Source organism: Apteryx rowi, unplaced genomic scaffold (assembly GCF_003343035.1).
Source record: "Apteryx rowi isolate R43461 unplaced genomic scaffold, aptRow1 scaffold_4, whole genome shotgun sequence".
In the NCBI taxonomy this organism is placed as follows: Eukaryota; Metazoa; Chordata; class Aves; order Apterygiformes; family Apterygidae; genus Apteryx; species Apteryx rowi.
This window is the reverse complement of record NW_020450529.1, coordinates 9,917,247-9,934,495: the sequence shown is the minus strand read 5'-3', so window position 1 is coordinate 9,934,495 and position 17,249 is coordinate 9,917,247. Positions and strand designations below refer to the sequence as shown.

Below are 17,249 nucleotides of genomic sequence, written 5' to 3'. Positions count from 1 at the left end.
GGGTAAACCATTCATCTTACATGTTTCTAAGGTGGTCAGTTCTTTGTCTGGCTTTAATTCTTGCCTGTTCAAGTTGTCGTCATTACTTTGTGTCATTGATCCTTCACTAGTAACCATTATTATCACCTTTGTTATCAGTGGTGGGTTTCAAGGCAGAAAAGACTAAAGCCCACCTTTGATTCTAGAGGCCTACAATAAACCCAGTTTTAAGGGCCAGTGAATGTAGGTTTCTGGAATCGTGTTCATCCTAAGTTGAATTCACTGTCCTAGACTGACTGTACAGTGAATGTTAATGGGAAATTTTGTTCATGAAAAATCAATTCATAGTTTAAATATATAATGATTGAAATAATGGATGCTTTTGAAAGAAAACAAAAGCTATGTGAATTGACTCCAATATTCTGCTTCTACTGGAATTTTACATTTACACAACAGTATCACAGCCTGTTGTTTGCAGTATAAACCAAAGCATCTCTCTTCTGAAACCTTATTCTACTCAGCCAAAAATATCTCTTAATATTGTGTCTTATTAAAAGATCCTTTTTAAATAAAAATGTCTTTACTCAAAAATATTTTGCTGCTTTTAGGGAGAACACATTACATATCCTAAAGCAGAGACAGTTAAGTACATACATTGGAAGTTCTCGGGCTCTGGTAACAGAGTTGGTAAGTATTATTTAAAAATCAGGTTTGGTTTCAAAACAGGTATAAATTGGATTAGAGAGAGCATATATATTATTTCCACAGCCTTCAACCAAATTTATTAATAATGTCTAAAAATTACAAAATATTCTGTTGCAAAAAGATGAAAATTAGTACAGAAATTGTGAGGCCATGAGGAACTAGCTGGCAAGATGATGTCAGTCAGTGAGAATGCTGAAGGTGGAAGTTTCAGAATAATTATAGTTAATTTTGTAATTATTAAATCTTCCAGGTGAATGAGATTCTAGAACTGCCTTTTTATTATGATGATGAAAGAAAGAAACTGGTTTTAATTGGAAGCTTGAACATGTTATGAAGGAATTAGCAGTGGATTAAACTTAAGGAACCAGGAAACCTCTGAAGTTCCTTTTGGGATATGTAGACTTCTCTTTTCTTTCAGCAGTCACTAATTTTCACTAGCACAAGTACCTGTGGTGTATTCACCACAGTGAAGTAAATGGCTTCGTTGGTACTTTTTATATCTGAAACAGACTCTATCCCTAAGCAGAAACGCTTATAATACTGATTGGAAGCCCTTGAAGGTAAGGGCATGCTGTCTTTGTACAGTAAGCAGTACAATGAAACCAAATCCTCTTGAGGTCCTCTGAGAGCTACTATAGTAAAAGCTAATAGGAGGGAAGTGAAGGAAAGAAAGGACTGTCCAGTATGACAGCTGTTGTGAATAGGCTTCTCAGTTTGGTAGCTGGAGAGGCAGAAGGGGAAAGGATGTTTAAAGGTCAAAAGAGCTGGAAGATGAGAAGTTTTGGGCAAAGACAAGGTAGTGAAATAAGTGAGGGACTGGAATTGCTCCCTCTGATGGAGCAGTGACAGAAGAGGCATAAAAGAAATGAAAGAGGAAAGACAGGGAAGTGTCATGCTAGACATAATGTAGGGCTTACAGATTGTTTGCCAACCTGAAAAAATGACTCCAAATTATAAAGCAGGGCAGGAGATCACTGAAAAGACAGGTATGTATCCTGTGGGTGAATGGTGATTTTTATTATTATTATTATTATTATTTTTTTTTTTTACTTGGAGGATCCAGATGCTCCTATAAGACAGAAACTGCCACTCGATGATTTGGATCGAGAAGATGATGGGAGGCTATTGAAGTATCTCTTCACTCTGATCAGAGCAGGAATGACAGATGAGGTAAGTCACAGAAAGTTATAGTATCTTCTTAGTTAACTAGTTTAGCTTATTTAGATCTTGCTATTAAAGCCAAGCTGTGCACTAAAATTTCTATTTAAATTTGGCTTGTGGTTTTCAATTTCTTATCAGTACTGACAATGCTGGCCAGCTATATCAGTAAAAATATTCTGCCTTCAGTTAAGTAACTTCAAGTGTAAAACAGATGTTACAGTAAAAAATTAGCACTTTTATTTTACTACTTTGACAATGTAACTTCTTACTGTAGTGGCTAGACACTAAAAGTACTGCCAGACAAACACATGGGATGTTTCAAAGAACTTCCTAATTGCATCTCTAATAATCAATTGATTATCATACAGACTTTTTTCTTGATATATTAGAATGGAACATGCTTGGAATTTTAACTGGAAAGAGATGTTTGATGTACGCTTTCCTTAGGAATAGTGTTAGTTTGAGCAACTTGTTCTGCTCCTCTAATGTCCCCTTAGGTATGTGATCTGAAGGGAGCTAATCACATTGGGGGCAAAAAAGACATGTTTATTTTTATCACTTTATTGTACAAACAGTTATAATGGCATGTCTGGAGGTGTGGTTTACTCACTACTGAAAGAGTAAGGTAAGGTGATTAGTGTTTACTCTGAACTAAGGAGGAATCTCAGTTCATTTACCTTGCAGTAAGTAATACACGGCACGTAAACTAGATCAACTTGCTTGTCGGTACTTTAAATTCACTTTTTGTCACTACTCCCAAAATGTCTGAATGTCTGCAACCTTTCCAGTATGAAGAGAGCACAGTTTGACTAAACAAGTGAAGATCACATATTTTAGTTTCTCTCATTGTTCATACTGTTTTGTCAGTGCTGGAATGATACCAGTCAGACTAATTAGATAATATTTACCTGATTTCTTTTCGCAGGAGTGTTGGATTGAGAGAACTTTGTAAGCAAGCCTTTTTTTTTTCTTGTATGGTTTCTGTTCTGCAATCTATACTATTCAAAATAGCTTTGAATAAACCCATTTGTGCTAGTGAGTAGACTATTGAACACCATTATGGAAAAGGGGATTTTTAGAAATACATGAGGGATTTGGAAACCTATGTCAACTGGAAGAATAGATGGCTGCATGAAAAGATGGATTATACATCTAAACAACAAGGTGATGTCTTAAACTAAACTTATCAGAAGGATGCGGAACAGCTGTTTAAACTAGCAGAGATGATAGCAATATGAGAAACATACTACAGTACCTATTGACTGAGAAACGAAAACATTTAGTGAAGAAAACACTGAAATTTTATTTACTTTGAAACTTTTTAGTTATTTTTGGATTCTTTGTATGCTTATTTTTTTGCATAATAGTGTCTCTGCATACATTAACTGTTTCAATAGTGTTTAAATTATTAAAAGAAAAGATGGTGCTTTTGCTACCTTGAAATCGGTTGGTGAGAAAATCCATTATTTTTCAGGCACAGCGCTTGTGCAAACGATGTGGTCAGGCCTGGAGAGCTGCAACTTTGGAAGGATGGAAATTGTATCATGATCCTAACATAAATGGAGGTATCTGTCGCAAGTGCACTTTGAAGTAGATGTAAGAATAGGACAGACAGCTTTCTCTTGATAGCTGGCTCTGGCAAAGAGGAATAATTCTTTGCATCTGAAAGGCCTTTTATGTGTCTAAATATTTTTATCATATCTGATCAACATATGTAAAAACTAATATGAAAAAGTTTTAGTTGAGGGTGTGCGTTCACTGAATCCACCTAACATGCAACTTCACGCTTTCTTTTTGAGAAGCAAGTATAGTGACTAGGAAATAAATGTCGGGGAATTCCAGACGATCTTCTCCGTCTCCATATAATGTTTCATTATGTATTTTTTCCACATTTGACTTGTACCACCTAGCAAACATTTTGTTGCTTAGACTTACAAAAGTTGAACTCTTTATCTAGTATCAGAGAACTTGAGAAAGGTGTAGTAGGACTAAAGTTTAGCAAATTTAAATGCAAGAAAAAGGTATACTTTCAAGCTACTTGGAAAGTGTTAAATTACCTTTCTTCCTTGGTTCCAAGGTTTCTTGCCCACAGTCCTATTTGTAACACAGTACATTGCTTCTGACTTTGCAGGATTTGGCAAAGAATTTAAAAACTTGTCTAAATGCTATGCACAGTTGGGGTTGGAGGGCATAATGCTTTGCTACATCCTTTTATTTTACCTGAATGCTTTGCAAGTGTCCTAGCCTTGCTTTGCATATGCCTACTTAACCTGCTGTCATGCCTTTTTTTCTGTGGCGCATGCCCTTGTACAGAGGCATGGAAAATAGCAGCACTGAAGCAATGATCTGGCATTTATTAGAAGCTCATACACCTATTAAGAATCTTGTACTTGCTAACATTGGGTTTTCTAAATGTGAATGTTGTAGGTGCGTTGTGGTCAAAAACATGGATTTTTTTCAAGGCTAAATAGCAGCTAAGCTTTAAAATACCATAATTTAAAATGTGTTTTTCCCAAACTTCCTTGAAAAGACACCTTGTAATCTAGTCAGAAGTATCGAGATCCTTTGGGAAGACTTCCAAAGGGATTGAAGATTGGGTTAATAACAGGAAACAGGCTTTAACTACTTAGTGATTTCTCTTTTTTTAAATAGCAGCTGCTTTTTAAAATATCCTTTGCATGTAGGAAAAGAGCTGGAACCTGTTCAAGGGAATCCATACAGGTGCATTTGGAAAATAAGTTGTTGGCGTATGGCTGAAGAGGTAAAATAATGTTGAATTGCTTGGTATTAATGTACAAATTTAGCTTTTTTTAAACTTAAGTAGCATGCTTTTAAGTAAACCTATCCTTTGTGTTTGCTGCATATAGGATTTGCTATCAGTGTTTTTTAAGAGGACTTCTCTTGAAATAAATATATTTATGTATTGAAGTGAAAAATCTGCATAATCAGCACCAATTTTTAAGGCTTAGGAAATGTCTTAAAGCTGACTTTTTTGGGGGGGGGGGTGAAATTGAAACTGCTGACACTAAGTATTTGACTTTCATCTTGACTTAATTGAATGAGGAAGGAAAAACGTTGCTTTCTTTCCAGGTCAGTACAAAATTTTCAGATGAGCTATAAGGGGATGTTGTTGAAGGGGAAGCCATTTGCTATTCTTATGTTGGCTCCTGATGTATGCCACTGTTGCTGTGGTTTTCCAGTTCTTGGAAACTGTTAGATGGAACACTTTGTTGTGGATTAATGTCTAATAAAATTTAAAGTGAATAGAAAAAAAAAAAAGCTTTTTTTTTTTTTCACTCGAAGTTTTATTTTTAAATGTTTATTTTAGGAGCAGTTCAATAGATATGAGAGAGCAATCTATGCAGCACTCAGTGGAAATCTCAAACAGGTATGTCAAGCCTCCTATTAGTGATATTTGGTAGTCGTGCGTTTTCTTTCTTGTATGTGACAGTAATAGCAGAAATATTGCAATTAATGTACTTTTAAAAAAAATCTAGTAAACAATATTTCTTTAGCAGGCATTATCTCTATAGGATTGTCACGCCTTAATTAAATATACTTGATAGACCTTTGTTATTATTGCTAGCTGTCAGTAAAACCATTTCAAATTTTGTTGTTTTAGTTCTTCCCTATTTCAGTATTATTTAAGAGCTCCTATAGTCACTTTCCTGCCTATGCAGAGTATTTTTATTTGTCAGTGTTTTGTCTAGTTTTAAGTCTCAAGTGTTAGACCAGTTGGCGTATCCAAAGATTATTCTGTAACCAGATTTCACTGTCAGTAGGTTTTATTTTTCTGTCAAATATCTTTAAGTAGTTATCTCTTTTTACTACTACTAATTCTCCAAATGTGTTTTGAGGTCTCCCATTCCTACCTAGGGATTTTTATTAAGAAGCATGAGGAAAATTCCATACAATAATATTGGAAACATTTCTGTGCTGTTATATTTGTCAGTGGTAAGCTCCTACATGAGGAACTTGTTTGGGGGTTTTTTGTGTGTTTGTTTTTGGGTTTTTTTTCTATCTTGGAATGATACAGTAGAAGTAAAGTTAATTCTGAAAATAGGAAGGTGGGGGATAGGGAACACTTTCAGTTTTGTTCATTGAAGTTTAAAATGTGGTAGTTCTTTTATAGAAGAAAAGAAGGCTTAGTAAAATTATACAGAAATATGGAATAGAGAAGAAGTTTACCTTCATTAAATGTCCCTCTGTTCTGTCAAAAGAAGTTTATCCAATTTAAAATTACTGTAAGAGAAACTTTTCACGAACTGTGGTGTTGTCCCTGGAACTTCTTGTCCCAGGGTTTCACTGCTGAAAGAGTCTAGCCCAATTCAGAGAAGTGTATGTAAAGGTTTAGATTTTTTTTCAAAGGGAGTTACTAATTACATTATATATAGGCTGTCTTGGGAGCTTGATCAGTTATCTTTCAAACTGAGATTTTCAAACCTCCTGTTTTCTATTTTAGAGGTACAATGAGAATTAAACATCCAAACAAACGGTTTCATTGTGTTGGTATGCTTTTAGTTTCTGAATACAATAAGATCATTCAAAAACTTCAAGGTGGTGCTGCTACCCTTCACCATTCCCCATTGCACTGTGACTTGTGCAGCCATGACATTAACCAATAAGGCAAAGCGATCCTGTTGAAAAATGACCTGGCAGAAAAGTGAATAGGTCTCATCTGGATGGGTTTTCTAAGCTGGTAAGTGGTGTCAGACTGGGTATGGGGTCAGAATGGTGCCACATGTGTAAGGAACATAGGGCTATTTCTTTTGACTACCTTTGACTTTAAAATAACCAAGGAACTAGAGCATTATGCAGTGAACAGATTTTTGGCATCCTGGGTTAAAAAAGCAAAGGCTGCTGTTCAAGGTATTAGTCTCTTTTGAGGCCTGGAAATCTGATCCTAAATTACAATTGCTGTGTTCAAATTCTGATATTTCTCTATCTCTGATTAATTTTTGCTCTTTTAAATATGTAGCTTCTTCCAGTTTGTGATACGTGGGAAGATACTGTTTGGGCATATTTCAGAGTCATGGTGGACACCCTCGTAGAGCAGGAAATCCTTACTTCGGTAATAACTGTAGAGGAGATGGAAGAACTCCCTAGAGATTATTTAGAAACAAAGTAAGTTTTAAGTAACATTTATGTTCCTATATTCAAGGAAATATCCATGTGACCTTTTCATGATATTCAAGCTAAATTTTTTTGTTCCTTCTTCTTTCTCTCTTATTTTGAAGTTGGACTTCAGAAAAGGTTTTTGAAGAACTTCAGGCAACAGACAAAAAGGTATATGTTAATTACAGTGTTTCTCCTCAGTGTTCACAATTTTTAACTATCCGTTAGGTTGTACTTTTTACTCCAGTATTTAATGGAATGATCATGCAAATACGCACAGGGAAGGATCTGTTGGAGGTTTTCTGTAATGTGTACTTTCTTAATTATAACTGACTTTTCCATATGCTGCCACCTTTTAATGATGAAAAGGCACAGATCTTGTCTTGTCCTGGATCTGCCAAACTAGCTGGCTGTGCTAAAGAAATAGCTGACTATGAAGTGCTGTCAGACATACAAAGCAGAAAAAATAAATCCTCTATTTAACACTTAAATAAAAATGTTTAAAGATTGATTGTATGCAATTTTCTTTATAGGAGGTTTGTGAGTATATTTCAATTCTCTGAGCATTTAGGAGACTATTTGGTTAAGCAGACTGTGTTTCTGCATTACTTTTAACACATTTAAGATGGAATATATGTGACTCATCTGATAATTCTGTAATGATTAAATTGAAGCTTGATTTTTATTTGACAAAAGAGACAAATAGCATTCTTCATATTGTTAATTTGACAGACAACTTACAGACCAATGCAGTTAGCCACTGATACACCCAGCTGCCTTTCTAGTGCTATCCTCACCATGTAGGAAATTTAAAGGTGCATTTGTATCGTATTTCATGCATTAATTCCTCTACAGAAAAACTTCTCTTCCACCTTAAAGAAATTTCACAGGGCTTGTCTTCAAGGATTTATACACATGTTGCTTCTTCTGTGACTTTATAGAATCCATTTTCTGTAACAACATTATTTATTCTCCAAAGCAAAAAAGTCATTAGCTTTAGATTTCTTACATGGTAGTACTAACTCCGTAGATCTGTATTCTGGTTCTTTCTTTCAGTTTGTCAATATTCTTCTTGTAATTTGACAGTCGGATAGCAGGTTCATTTTCTCCTGTGCTTTGTGCAGAATACCCTTTGAAATAATATAGCTTTTTTCCCTAACGAAGTTTTGCTTTATTTGTAAATTTTCTTTCTTTATACATTAAACTACAAGATTTTTATTCAAAGTTTGAACTTTCTTTTTCCCTCTGCAGAGAGTGATAGAGGAGAATCAAGAACACTACCATGTAATTCAGAAATTCATTATACTAGGAGATGTAGATGGTGAGCTTTTTCTTAAGTGATCTTTAAATGTCAACTGACTACATTATTTCTAGTGACCTTTCCAGAAGCTTAAAAGTGAAAGGGTTTTAGGAGTGCAAAGTAGGCAAACTCCACCTAAAAACTAAACTGCTTACTACTTTATTCAAGAATTACAGTGACTTTCTGCAGTTTGACATACAAAGTAGTTCTCAAAGCAGTTGTGAAACCATGCAAATGTGTTGGAATGTATGTGAGAACATCGCTGTAACTTCTTCTGAGAAGTGACAAAATACGCGCTGCAGATGTTTAAACCAAACAGCAAAATCTTTCCAAAACTGATGCTGTTTTGCTTTATTGGACTTTTAAGGCTAAAATACATTTGTTGAATAGACATATAGTTTTGAAAAATTTCTTAGGCATTTTTCTGCCTTTCCCATGAGGTGGCTAATATAAACATTTACTTGCTGACTACAGGTTTGATGGAAGAATTCAACAGATGGCTTTCAAAAGACAGAAGTGTGCTCCCGGGACACCTCTTTCGTTTCATGACACATCTTATTCTGTTTTTCCGCACTTTGGGCCTGCAGACTAAAGTAAGTTCAGTTGTATTTGATTTGCTGCCATAGCAGTATCCACTCATTGGATTAGAAATGCATGCATGTAAATAAATAAAATAAACTGCATTCAATGATGCTAAACTACTACTAGGCTGATGAGGAGCTGTATGCTTAAATAGTGTATTTGCTGATCTTGAAGCCTAAAAGCAACAGACAAAATTAGAAAAGAGCCTCATCCTCCTCTCCAATTCGGCTTGTACTGACTGAAATTTTTTTTCCAAGGACGGTGTATTCCAGTCATAAGCTCTCTATTGAGAAGGACTCAGAATTCAAGGTTAGGCATTCATAGCAGCCAAGATGCTTTGTATATAACCTGATCTTAGACACAGTTCTTGGAGTTGTACCTATTGCTGTGAGCTCATAAATGCTTCAGTTTGAGGTAACTGGCTCCTTTCGGTGCCAGCTGAAGCTTTCAAATTTTCTCCAAATATATCCTAAGTACAGTTAATTGGCTACCTAGCCTCTTTGTGATAAGTAAGCAGATGGGTCATGTAGCTGCAATAACTCCTTTCTGAGGCAATCACAGATAATTAGATGATCTCCATTTCTGCTACCTTCAGATTTAGAAGCAGTTATATATCAAATGAGTTTCTGAACATAACCTGTTTCTGCCAAAAGCAAGTGTGTGTTTGCATTAACTGATGAGAGCACAGCTCAAAGGTATTACGCTCTTTCTCCATGTCTAAAATCATTGCTTTGCTCCCTTGTTTGAACTTCTCTCAGTCATTTCTCATTTAGCTAATTAGGGGGGCCTTTTTTAGCCAGAATCACAATTGGATAGAGTAGGTCTTCAAGCTGGAGAAGCGTAGAACGAGTTGTTAGTTGTTAGCATATGTTGGGGTGGGGGGTGGGCAAAAAAGGTGGAATCTCCTAGATGAATTCCACTGTGGGAAGATGCGTAGCTGTTGATTACTGCCTCTGTAACCTTGAGAATAGGTGAATTTACCAGTAGATCTCAGAATGTGAGCTTGTTTTTATTGAATGTTTAAAACACTTGGTATTAGGGATGGTTATGGGAATTTGGCAAAAATCCACTTGGATGGTTTTAGCACTGTTCAGCTTATAGACTGAGTATGGCTGATTACAGTAGATCAGGACTGAAACCAAATTGCGGATGAAAATCAAAGTTGGCTGTTGCTGAACATGTTCCATTCTATTTCTAAATAACCTCTTTAGGGAATATGAAAGCAGTACATAAACTTATAGGACTGAAAGTCAGCAGTTGTTACATCAGTTAAAAGTCTTAAGATGGGCTGGAACCTTGCTTATTTTGTGAACTATGACTCATACATTGCAGCGTCTGACAATGGCTTTAGATTCTCAGCTGACTGTTAACTGCAGCAAGGGATACCATCTTGTAGGCTGAACAAGGGCTCTAAATAGACTTCATTTAATGTTGTTTTTAATTTTTAGAACTTAGCAGGAGTGGTATCGCTCTCACCACTTGCCCTGGCATAAATACAAGTCTGCATAGATGCAAGATATCCATATCAAGCTAAAATAATAGTTCTTCACAGTAACAAATGCTTGATTCTTAGCTAAAGCAGTCTCAGTTGCTTGGACTATACTTGGCAGTAACAGGTGAGCCAGACGGTATCAGGAGTCTCTCCCCATCACTCCTGTATATAGGAACATAAAAATTTTGTGTGATAAAATAGGGCATGTAGCACACTGCAGTAGTCATCTGTTCTCCTGACTCTTGATTTCTCAAGTGAAAAAAAAAATACGGTAAGCTGGAAGGATTAACAAAAAAGCCATCATAAGTTTATCTGTTAGCAACTATATGGCACAAAAACTAACTTTCCAGTTAGACTGTAGAGTAAGAACTACATCTAGTTGCTGAAAAATAAAATCCTTGGAACACTAACTATTTTAATCAGAAGACATCTCTCTCTTTTTTTTTTTTTTTTTTCCTAAATTGTTCTTCAAGAAAAGCAGTTTTCCCAGCTGAGGCTGTTTGAATTTGTTGATTACTGAAGCATGGATGAGCAGAAAACCTTGTGCCTGTGTAGTAGTGATAATCTGCAAAGTATGATAGTTTGCCAAAAACAATCTCATTTAAAAATGAATTTTTGTTTGTTTGTGATAAGGAGGAAGTTTCTGTTGAAGTCCTAAAGACCTACATTCAGGTAAGATTTCAAGTATATTTTGCTTTCTCTGAGGTACTTTAAAGGGGGAGGAAGGGGGAAGAAAAGGACACTTTAAAAACTAGAAGATTGACAGAGCTATGATGTAGTTAATGCTGTCGTCTTAAGAGATGCCTGGAAGTTTGCCTGCATATAGAGAGTTTCTGTTAGCAATGCTTAAATAAGAGCCAGTTTTATTGATCCCTGTTTAGAAGCTGAGAATTCAGTGGAATCTTTTTTATATGAGAACAAAATAATCAGAAATGTTTGTTACATGTTGCTTAATATTCATAACTTACGTGATTACATACGGGGATGTAGTATGGATTTTTAATACTTGCTTTTTATTCTGCAGCGAATGATATCAGAGAAGCACACAGATTTAATAGCATTTTATGTTAGCCACTTGCCCCCAGAGCTAGCTGTTGCTCAATATGCTTTATTTTTAGAAGATGTTACTGAAAGCGATCAGCGCCACCACTGTCTTGAATTAGCAAAAGAAGCAGGTGAGATATGCTGATATTCTAAGTGTCAATTATTTATCCTGGGTTATGTTGTCATTCAGTAGTCTTTAACGCAAAACTAGCTCTGAGGATGATACTGAATTGTTTCCATCCTGTCTCTCTTCACTTTTCAATTAAATAAAATTAGTTTGCGGATCACTTTTTTTGAGTAGGTGTATTATGTTTTCTAACTACAACCTGGAGTTGCAATTCTTATTTTTAAATTAAAGTAAATATTACTTTTGCCTCTGCACCATGTCGAAACAGAACAGGAAGTAAAAGCCAGCTACCTGTCTCAAATGTGTGCTCTGAAGTTTTACATAACCATATTATTTAGTTCAGGGAACTAATGGCAAAAATATGCACTTTTTTTTGGATTTGATAAAATTATGAATGTGTTAATTTTTTTGGCATGTTTACGGTGTTCTTTCTCAGGCACTGTGGTGGTTTGCATTACTTGTAATCTCCCTTCCAGGCCTATACATCAAATTCAAAGGGACTCCTAATGAAGTAGCTCACTTTGCCCTTGTTTGACAAGGCCTCTCTGCCACTCAAAACTCACAAAGAAATTGTTACTGCAGCCTTCACCGTCTAGCTTTTCTTCAGTTATTTTTAGCCATTTCCTTGTAAAAACTTAGCTAAGATTTCAGAGGTATAAGTTAGTGTTTCAGAATCTTTAAAAGACTGTTCTGAACTTCTGATACGTCTTTGTTATAGCCAACATTCTTTCCTTTTACTTGAAGATTATAGGAATTAGTGGGCTTAGCAAATGCATATGTATATGTCTATGTGTGTGTGTGTGTGTATGTGTATACAAACATACATACATACTGGTCCCCTGGCACAGACTGAAAAGCTTATTAGTTATTTTTTATTACTCTTCCCCATGTTTGATATTCTCTTTAAAATCTTAGATATCACTCTTCTAAATGCCTGCAATAAATTATGTATATCAAAAGCCTATAATTCAGTCTGGCAATGTGAGTATGAACAGACCTGTAAGAATTGCTAGCAGTAAGAAATATGATCAACAACCGAACTCTGAAATTCACTTTGTGGCAAGTTTAAATTCATGATCACTGTTACATAATTCTCTCTTAACCTAGGTCTGGATGTTGCAACCATTACAAAAACTGTTGTTGAAAACATCCGCAAGAAGGATGCTGGTGAATTCAGTCACCATGATCATATGTTAGATACGGGAACAACAGAGGTGAGTACATCTTGTAGGGCAGATACTGCAGTTGGCAGGATTGTGAGTACAGATTCCTTTACCATAAGTGATTTTTTTTTCTGTGTATTTTTTATTATTATTATTATTTTTATTATGTGCCAAGGAAACACCCTTTCTGTGTGACCAAGTGACCAGGAATGAATTCATAGCTTCTGTTTCTACATCTCCTTGGCCTTCTGGGCTGTACTGTGTCACACTGCAGTGTGTCTGTAGGCAAACAATAAGTAGAGATGATGCGCATGAGATGACCATGACAAAAATATGTTGCAGCTGAGAGTAGGATATTATTGTAGCTTCTAATTACAATGAGGATTAGTCTTTTGGATCTCAGATGTACCTTATTACATGCTTGAGGCACACACTCTAGCTACTACTTTTGTTGCCTTAATTGACGAATTGTCACCGTTGAATGTCAGTTGGATGCAATTCAGTATTTCAGTGATGAGAGATTGTTAGCAGTTAGCATTTCTTCTCCAAAGTACTGTTTAAAAAGGAAGGGATAGTTTGCAAACTTGAATTTTTTTTTTTCCCTGTTCAGTGAAAAGTCAAACTCTTTCAGCCTTTCTAAGCCAAATGGGCAGTTTATGTAGTGCAACAGTTAGCAAACTGTGGTTACAGACTGATGGTACTCCTGAGATTGTAGTAAGCTTTCTATTAAACTATGGGTTTTTTACAACGTATTCATAGTAGAGTTTGAGGCAGATGCACAGTAATCCATAAAAATTCTTGAGAGTTGATACTGGTCCCTTGGTCTGAAAATATTGGGTATACTTAAAAATGGATTTTTAGATGAATCTAGACTGGAGAGATTTTTTCCTAATCTTTTCATACTAAAGTTGTGATTAAAGCTGTCTCTTATTAGTGTTTCATAATACTATGCAAAGATCTCGAACTCATGTATTTCAATGACCAGATTTAGTGTATTTAACATCAGCTGTATGCTTGAAGTGTTACTGAATCTAATAAATATGTTGGCTTTTACAGGCGGATCGTTTGAAAATAGATGTAATTGACTGGCTTGTATTTGATCCTGCACAGAGGGCAGAAGCACTTAAACAAAGCAATGCAATCATGAGGAAGTTCTTGGGTACTAAACTTCACAGATACTATTTTGTAAACTTTTTAAATGCTGGTTTTGTTCTCATTGACTCTTGGCATTAGATATGAATTAATTTTGAATCTAGTCCATTAAAAAGTATGGGTAATATAGTAAAGAGAGCAGGGTATGATCTATCTATCTTTTTTTTTTTTTTTAACCTCATAATGGCTTAATTGTGATAGTTTGTCAGTTTTTATAAATAAACTATGGAAATTGCAAAGCCGTTGATACTCAACTCATGTTCTTATAGCATCCAAGAAACATGAAGCTGCAAAAGATGTGTTTGTGAAGATTCCCCAAGACTCTATAGCAGAAATATATAACCAATGGGAAGAACAGGGAATGGATACTCCGCTTCCAGCTGAAGATGACAATGCTATAAGAGAACACTTATGTATTCGGGCATATCTGGTGAGTTTCAAACATGCTGTATTCCAAGTTATTACTTAGAAATAATGCTGGCTTTGCCTTAATGGTGAAATTTTAAGCCTTATCCGTTTGATTTAACTTCTGATTGCTGGATGCCCTGTAGTTGAGATTTTTACAAAATAGTGAGGTTCTTTCTATATTTGAAAGGACATGGGCTTCTGTGCATTTAATGAAATTCTTATAGTTACATAAATGAGTCCAAAACATCCAAACACTTTTTCTAATGCAATCCAGGAAGCCCATGAAACCTTCAATGACTGGTTTAAACACATGAACTCAGCTCCACAGAAGCCTTCTTTGTTACCTCAAGCAAGTTTCACTGAGAAAGTGGCCCATGAACATAAAGAAAAGAAGTATGAGGTAGGTAAAATTTCACGCTGTTGTCTATTATAAATCATTTGCGATTAAGAGGCAGTCTTATTTTTCCTTTCTAAAAAGAAATTAAATGCTCCTCCCTCTTCCCCCACCCCACTACCACCCCTACCCCCCCCCCCCAAAAAAAAGTTCTTTTTATATATCTGGTTAGTATAAATATGCTGTATTCAGTTTAGACAAGTATTTGTTTTATAACCATGGCAGAATAAGTCATTTAAAATGGCTAATGCTCTAATGGCTTTGCTTCTGAACAACCTGTTTGACACACTTTTTACAGGGAATTAAGCAAGCATGTAAATGGCTGTTAGCAGTTGGCTTTTAGGTTTTAGCCATTGGCTGAAGATTTTCTTTTGAACTAGAGTTGTGCCAAACTGGTGTACGCTAGGGTGAAAATACTATGTTAAAACAGATCTTGGAAATTATCCTGTTCTGCAGTACATAATTTTTTTGTTTCTTTGCCAGATGGACTATGGTATTTGGAAAGGTCTCTTGGATGCTCTTACAGCTGATGTGAAAGAGAAAATGTACAATGTGTTGCTGTTTGTTGATGGAGGATGGATGGTTGATGTTAGAGAGGTAAATGAATTTTTATATCACAGCATAGACCACAAAGAGCTGGATTTTATGCAGTTGTACCTTTGTGGTCGTCTTCTAGTTCAGTGTGCTGCTGTCTGTTCAACTGTAATTCACTCTGTCTTGCTGTGACCCCTTACAGGTTTCTTCCCCTTTAGTTGCTGTATCAGTCAGATCTATAGGCTTGCTAGTCCAATTTTTGCCTCTGACACTACTGCTATGTGGAGATAATACTGTGTTGCTTTTTGAAGGAAATGTTCATACACTAATATATATTTTACTATGATAAGGATGCTGAGGACGACCCTGAACGAACACATCAGATGATTTTGCTGCGAAAGCTGTGTCTGCCAATGATGTGCTTTTTACTGCATACAGTGTTACATAGTACTGGACAATACCAGGAGTGCCTAAGGCTGGCTGACACAGTCTCTTCTGAGCGACACAAGCTTTATATGGTGAGTTACTGAGAACTCTAGACAGCTTAAGTTCAAATTAAAAGTTCTGTGGCTGGACTCTGGAGGAAAAAAAAATTATATAGAGAGGAAGACACTGTATGTTCCTAAACTTAAATGTCTTAATCTGTCCCCATCCCTGTAGTAGCAAAGGATTTTCTTGTACACTGACTTACAGAATCAGAGTTAACTCTGACGCTGCTGCCCTCTTGAAGTTGATAAATTTGTGACAAGTAGTTCTGAGTATTGCAGTTACTGATTTTTGGAGGGGGCTATTGAATTGAAATAAGTTGAATTGTAATTGTTTTTTTTCATTACATGTCAGAAAACTTTATAAGCAGGTTGTGTTTCTGAGCAGTTGGTTCATCTAACCTCCCCTCTGCCCAAACACCTGAAAAACAACCCAAAACAAAATCACTTAAAGTAGTAATATTTAATTTAAAAAAAAAAAAACCCAAGGATTAGAAATCTGAAAAAAAAATCCACCAAGGCTAAGAAAAAGACTGTGATGCATTTGCATGGATTGGCTTAAGATTCCTGACAGTAATAACCAGAAAATAAAACTTGGATGATTCCCAATGATTCTTCTAGTAGTTATTGAGAACTACTTGCAGGTTTTGAGTACCACCACTAGCTTCCAGTCCTTACTGAAAGCCATTCTGAAATGTCAGGTTACTGACACTGTCTTAAAAGAAAACAAAAAAAAATCCAAAACACCGAGTAACTTAATTAACCACCATTTACTTTTTAAATTGGTGCTATACATTGCAAATAACTATACCTTTTGTTATGTATTTTTATTCTCAGGTATTTTCAAAAGAAGAACTCCGAAAGCTTCTACAGAAGCTGAGGGAATCTTCTCTGATGCTCCTGGACCAGGATCTTGATCCTTTAGGATATGAAATTCAATCATAGAATTTCATTCTAGATAGTGACAGAAACTTCAGAACATGAAGTCCTGACGTTCTGGCTCTAAAAAGAATAAAAATAAATGTAAATCAGTTAAAAATGTTTGGATGTTTGTAAAACAAAACAAAAAACACCCTCACATTTCACTTTTGAAGAATTCTGACTGAAACTTGAGAGAGGATATTTGTTATACAGCCTTTCCCTAATGTTCTTTTTCTAATAAAAGTGCTCTGCAAACAGCAGCCTTGTGTCATTAGATGAATGTGGTGCTCGTATGAACCTCCTTAATCTCTGTTACATCCCCAAGTGCTGCCTGGAGCCTGGACGCATTCAGCAGAGAAGGTGCAAGGGTACCATGAGGTGAGGCTGCCGGAGGACATGCATGGAAAGGGGGGGAGAAGAGCGCGGGCACAAGGGGCTGCAGAAAAGCAGAATCCAAGGAAGAACAAAAACCGAGGGCTCCCAGCAGCTGCTCAAAAAGGGCTCTTGAAAGCACCCTTTGTGCGACTGTTCTTACATGGAAACAGATGATGGTGTCGTCCTGAACGTGGAAAAAGGGGGGGTCGTACCCTGACGCTCGCGCCTTCGACGTGCCGCGTTTCCTTCGGAAAGTTTCCGTGCGCGTGCACAGAGGCGCGGGGCGCCGCGGGGCGGCGGCTGCGCGCGTGC

At 36.2% G+C, this 17,249-nt stretch overlaps 1 protein-coding gene across 5 annotated transcripts in view; it reads left to right on the top strand.

Moving 5' to 3' along the window:
• Positions 1-16,822, top strand: part of NUP107 (nucleoporin 107) — a 29,733-nt gene extending 12,911 nt beyond the window's left edge. For 4 of the 5 annotated variants that reach the window (XM_026074860.1, XM_026074861.1, XM_026074863.1 and 1 more), the window contains 18 exons: positions 588-666; positions 1,741-1,854; positions 3,320-3,410; positions 4,530-4,606; positions 5,174-5,233; positions 6,824-6,969; positions 7,083-7,131; positions 8,212-8,281; positions 8,735-8,853; positions 10,968-11,006; positions 11,359-11,509; positions 12,613-12,719; positions 13,725-13,827; positions 14,090-14,250; positions 14,503-14,628; positions 15,106-15,219; positions 15,507-15,674; positions 16,479-16,822. In XM_026074860.1, coding sequence (XP_025930645.1) covers positions 588-666; positions 1,741-1,854; positions 3,320-3,410; positions 4,530-4,606; positions 5,174-5,233; positions 6,824-6,969; positions 7,083-7,131; positions 8,212-8,281; positions 8,735-8,853; positions 10,968-11,006; positions 11,359-11,509; positions 12,613-12,719; positions 13,725-13,827; positions 14,090-14,250; positions 14,503-14,628; positions 15,106-15,219; positions 15,507-15,674; positions 16,479-16,586 — 1,882 coding nt within the window. In that variant the 3' untranslated portion in view covers positions 16,587-16,822. The remainder of the gene's footprint in view (positions 1-587; positions 667-1,740; positions 1,855-3,319; positions 3,411-4,529; positions 4,607-5,173; positions 5,234-6,823; positions 6,970-7,082; positions 7,132-8,211; positions 8,282-8,734; positions 8,854-10,967; positions 11,007-11,358; positions 11,510-12,612; positions 12,720-13,724; positions 13,828-14,089; positions 14,251-14,502; positions 14,629-15,105; positions 15,220-15,506; positions 15,675-16,478) is intronic. The other variant, XM_026074862.1, reaches the window with a different exon arrangement.
• Positions 16,823-17,249: the final 427 nt, after the last annotated feature.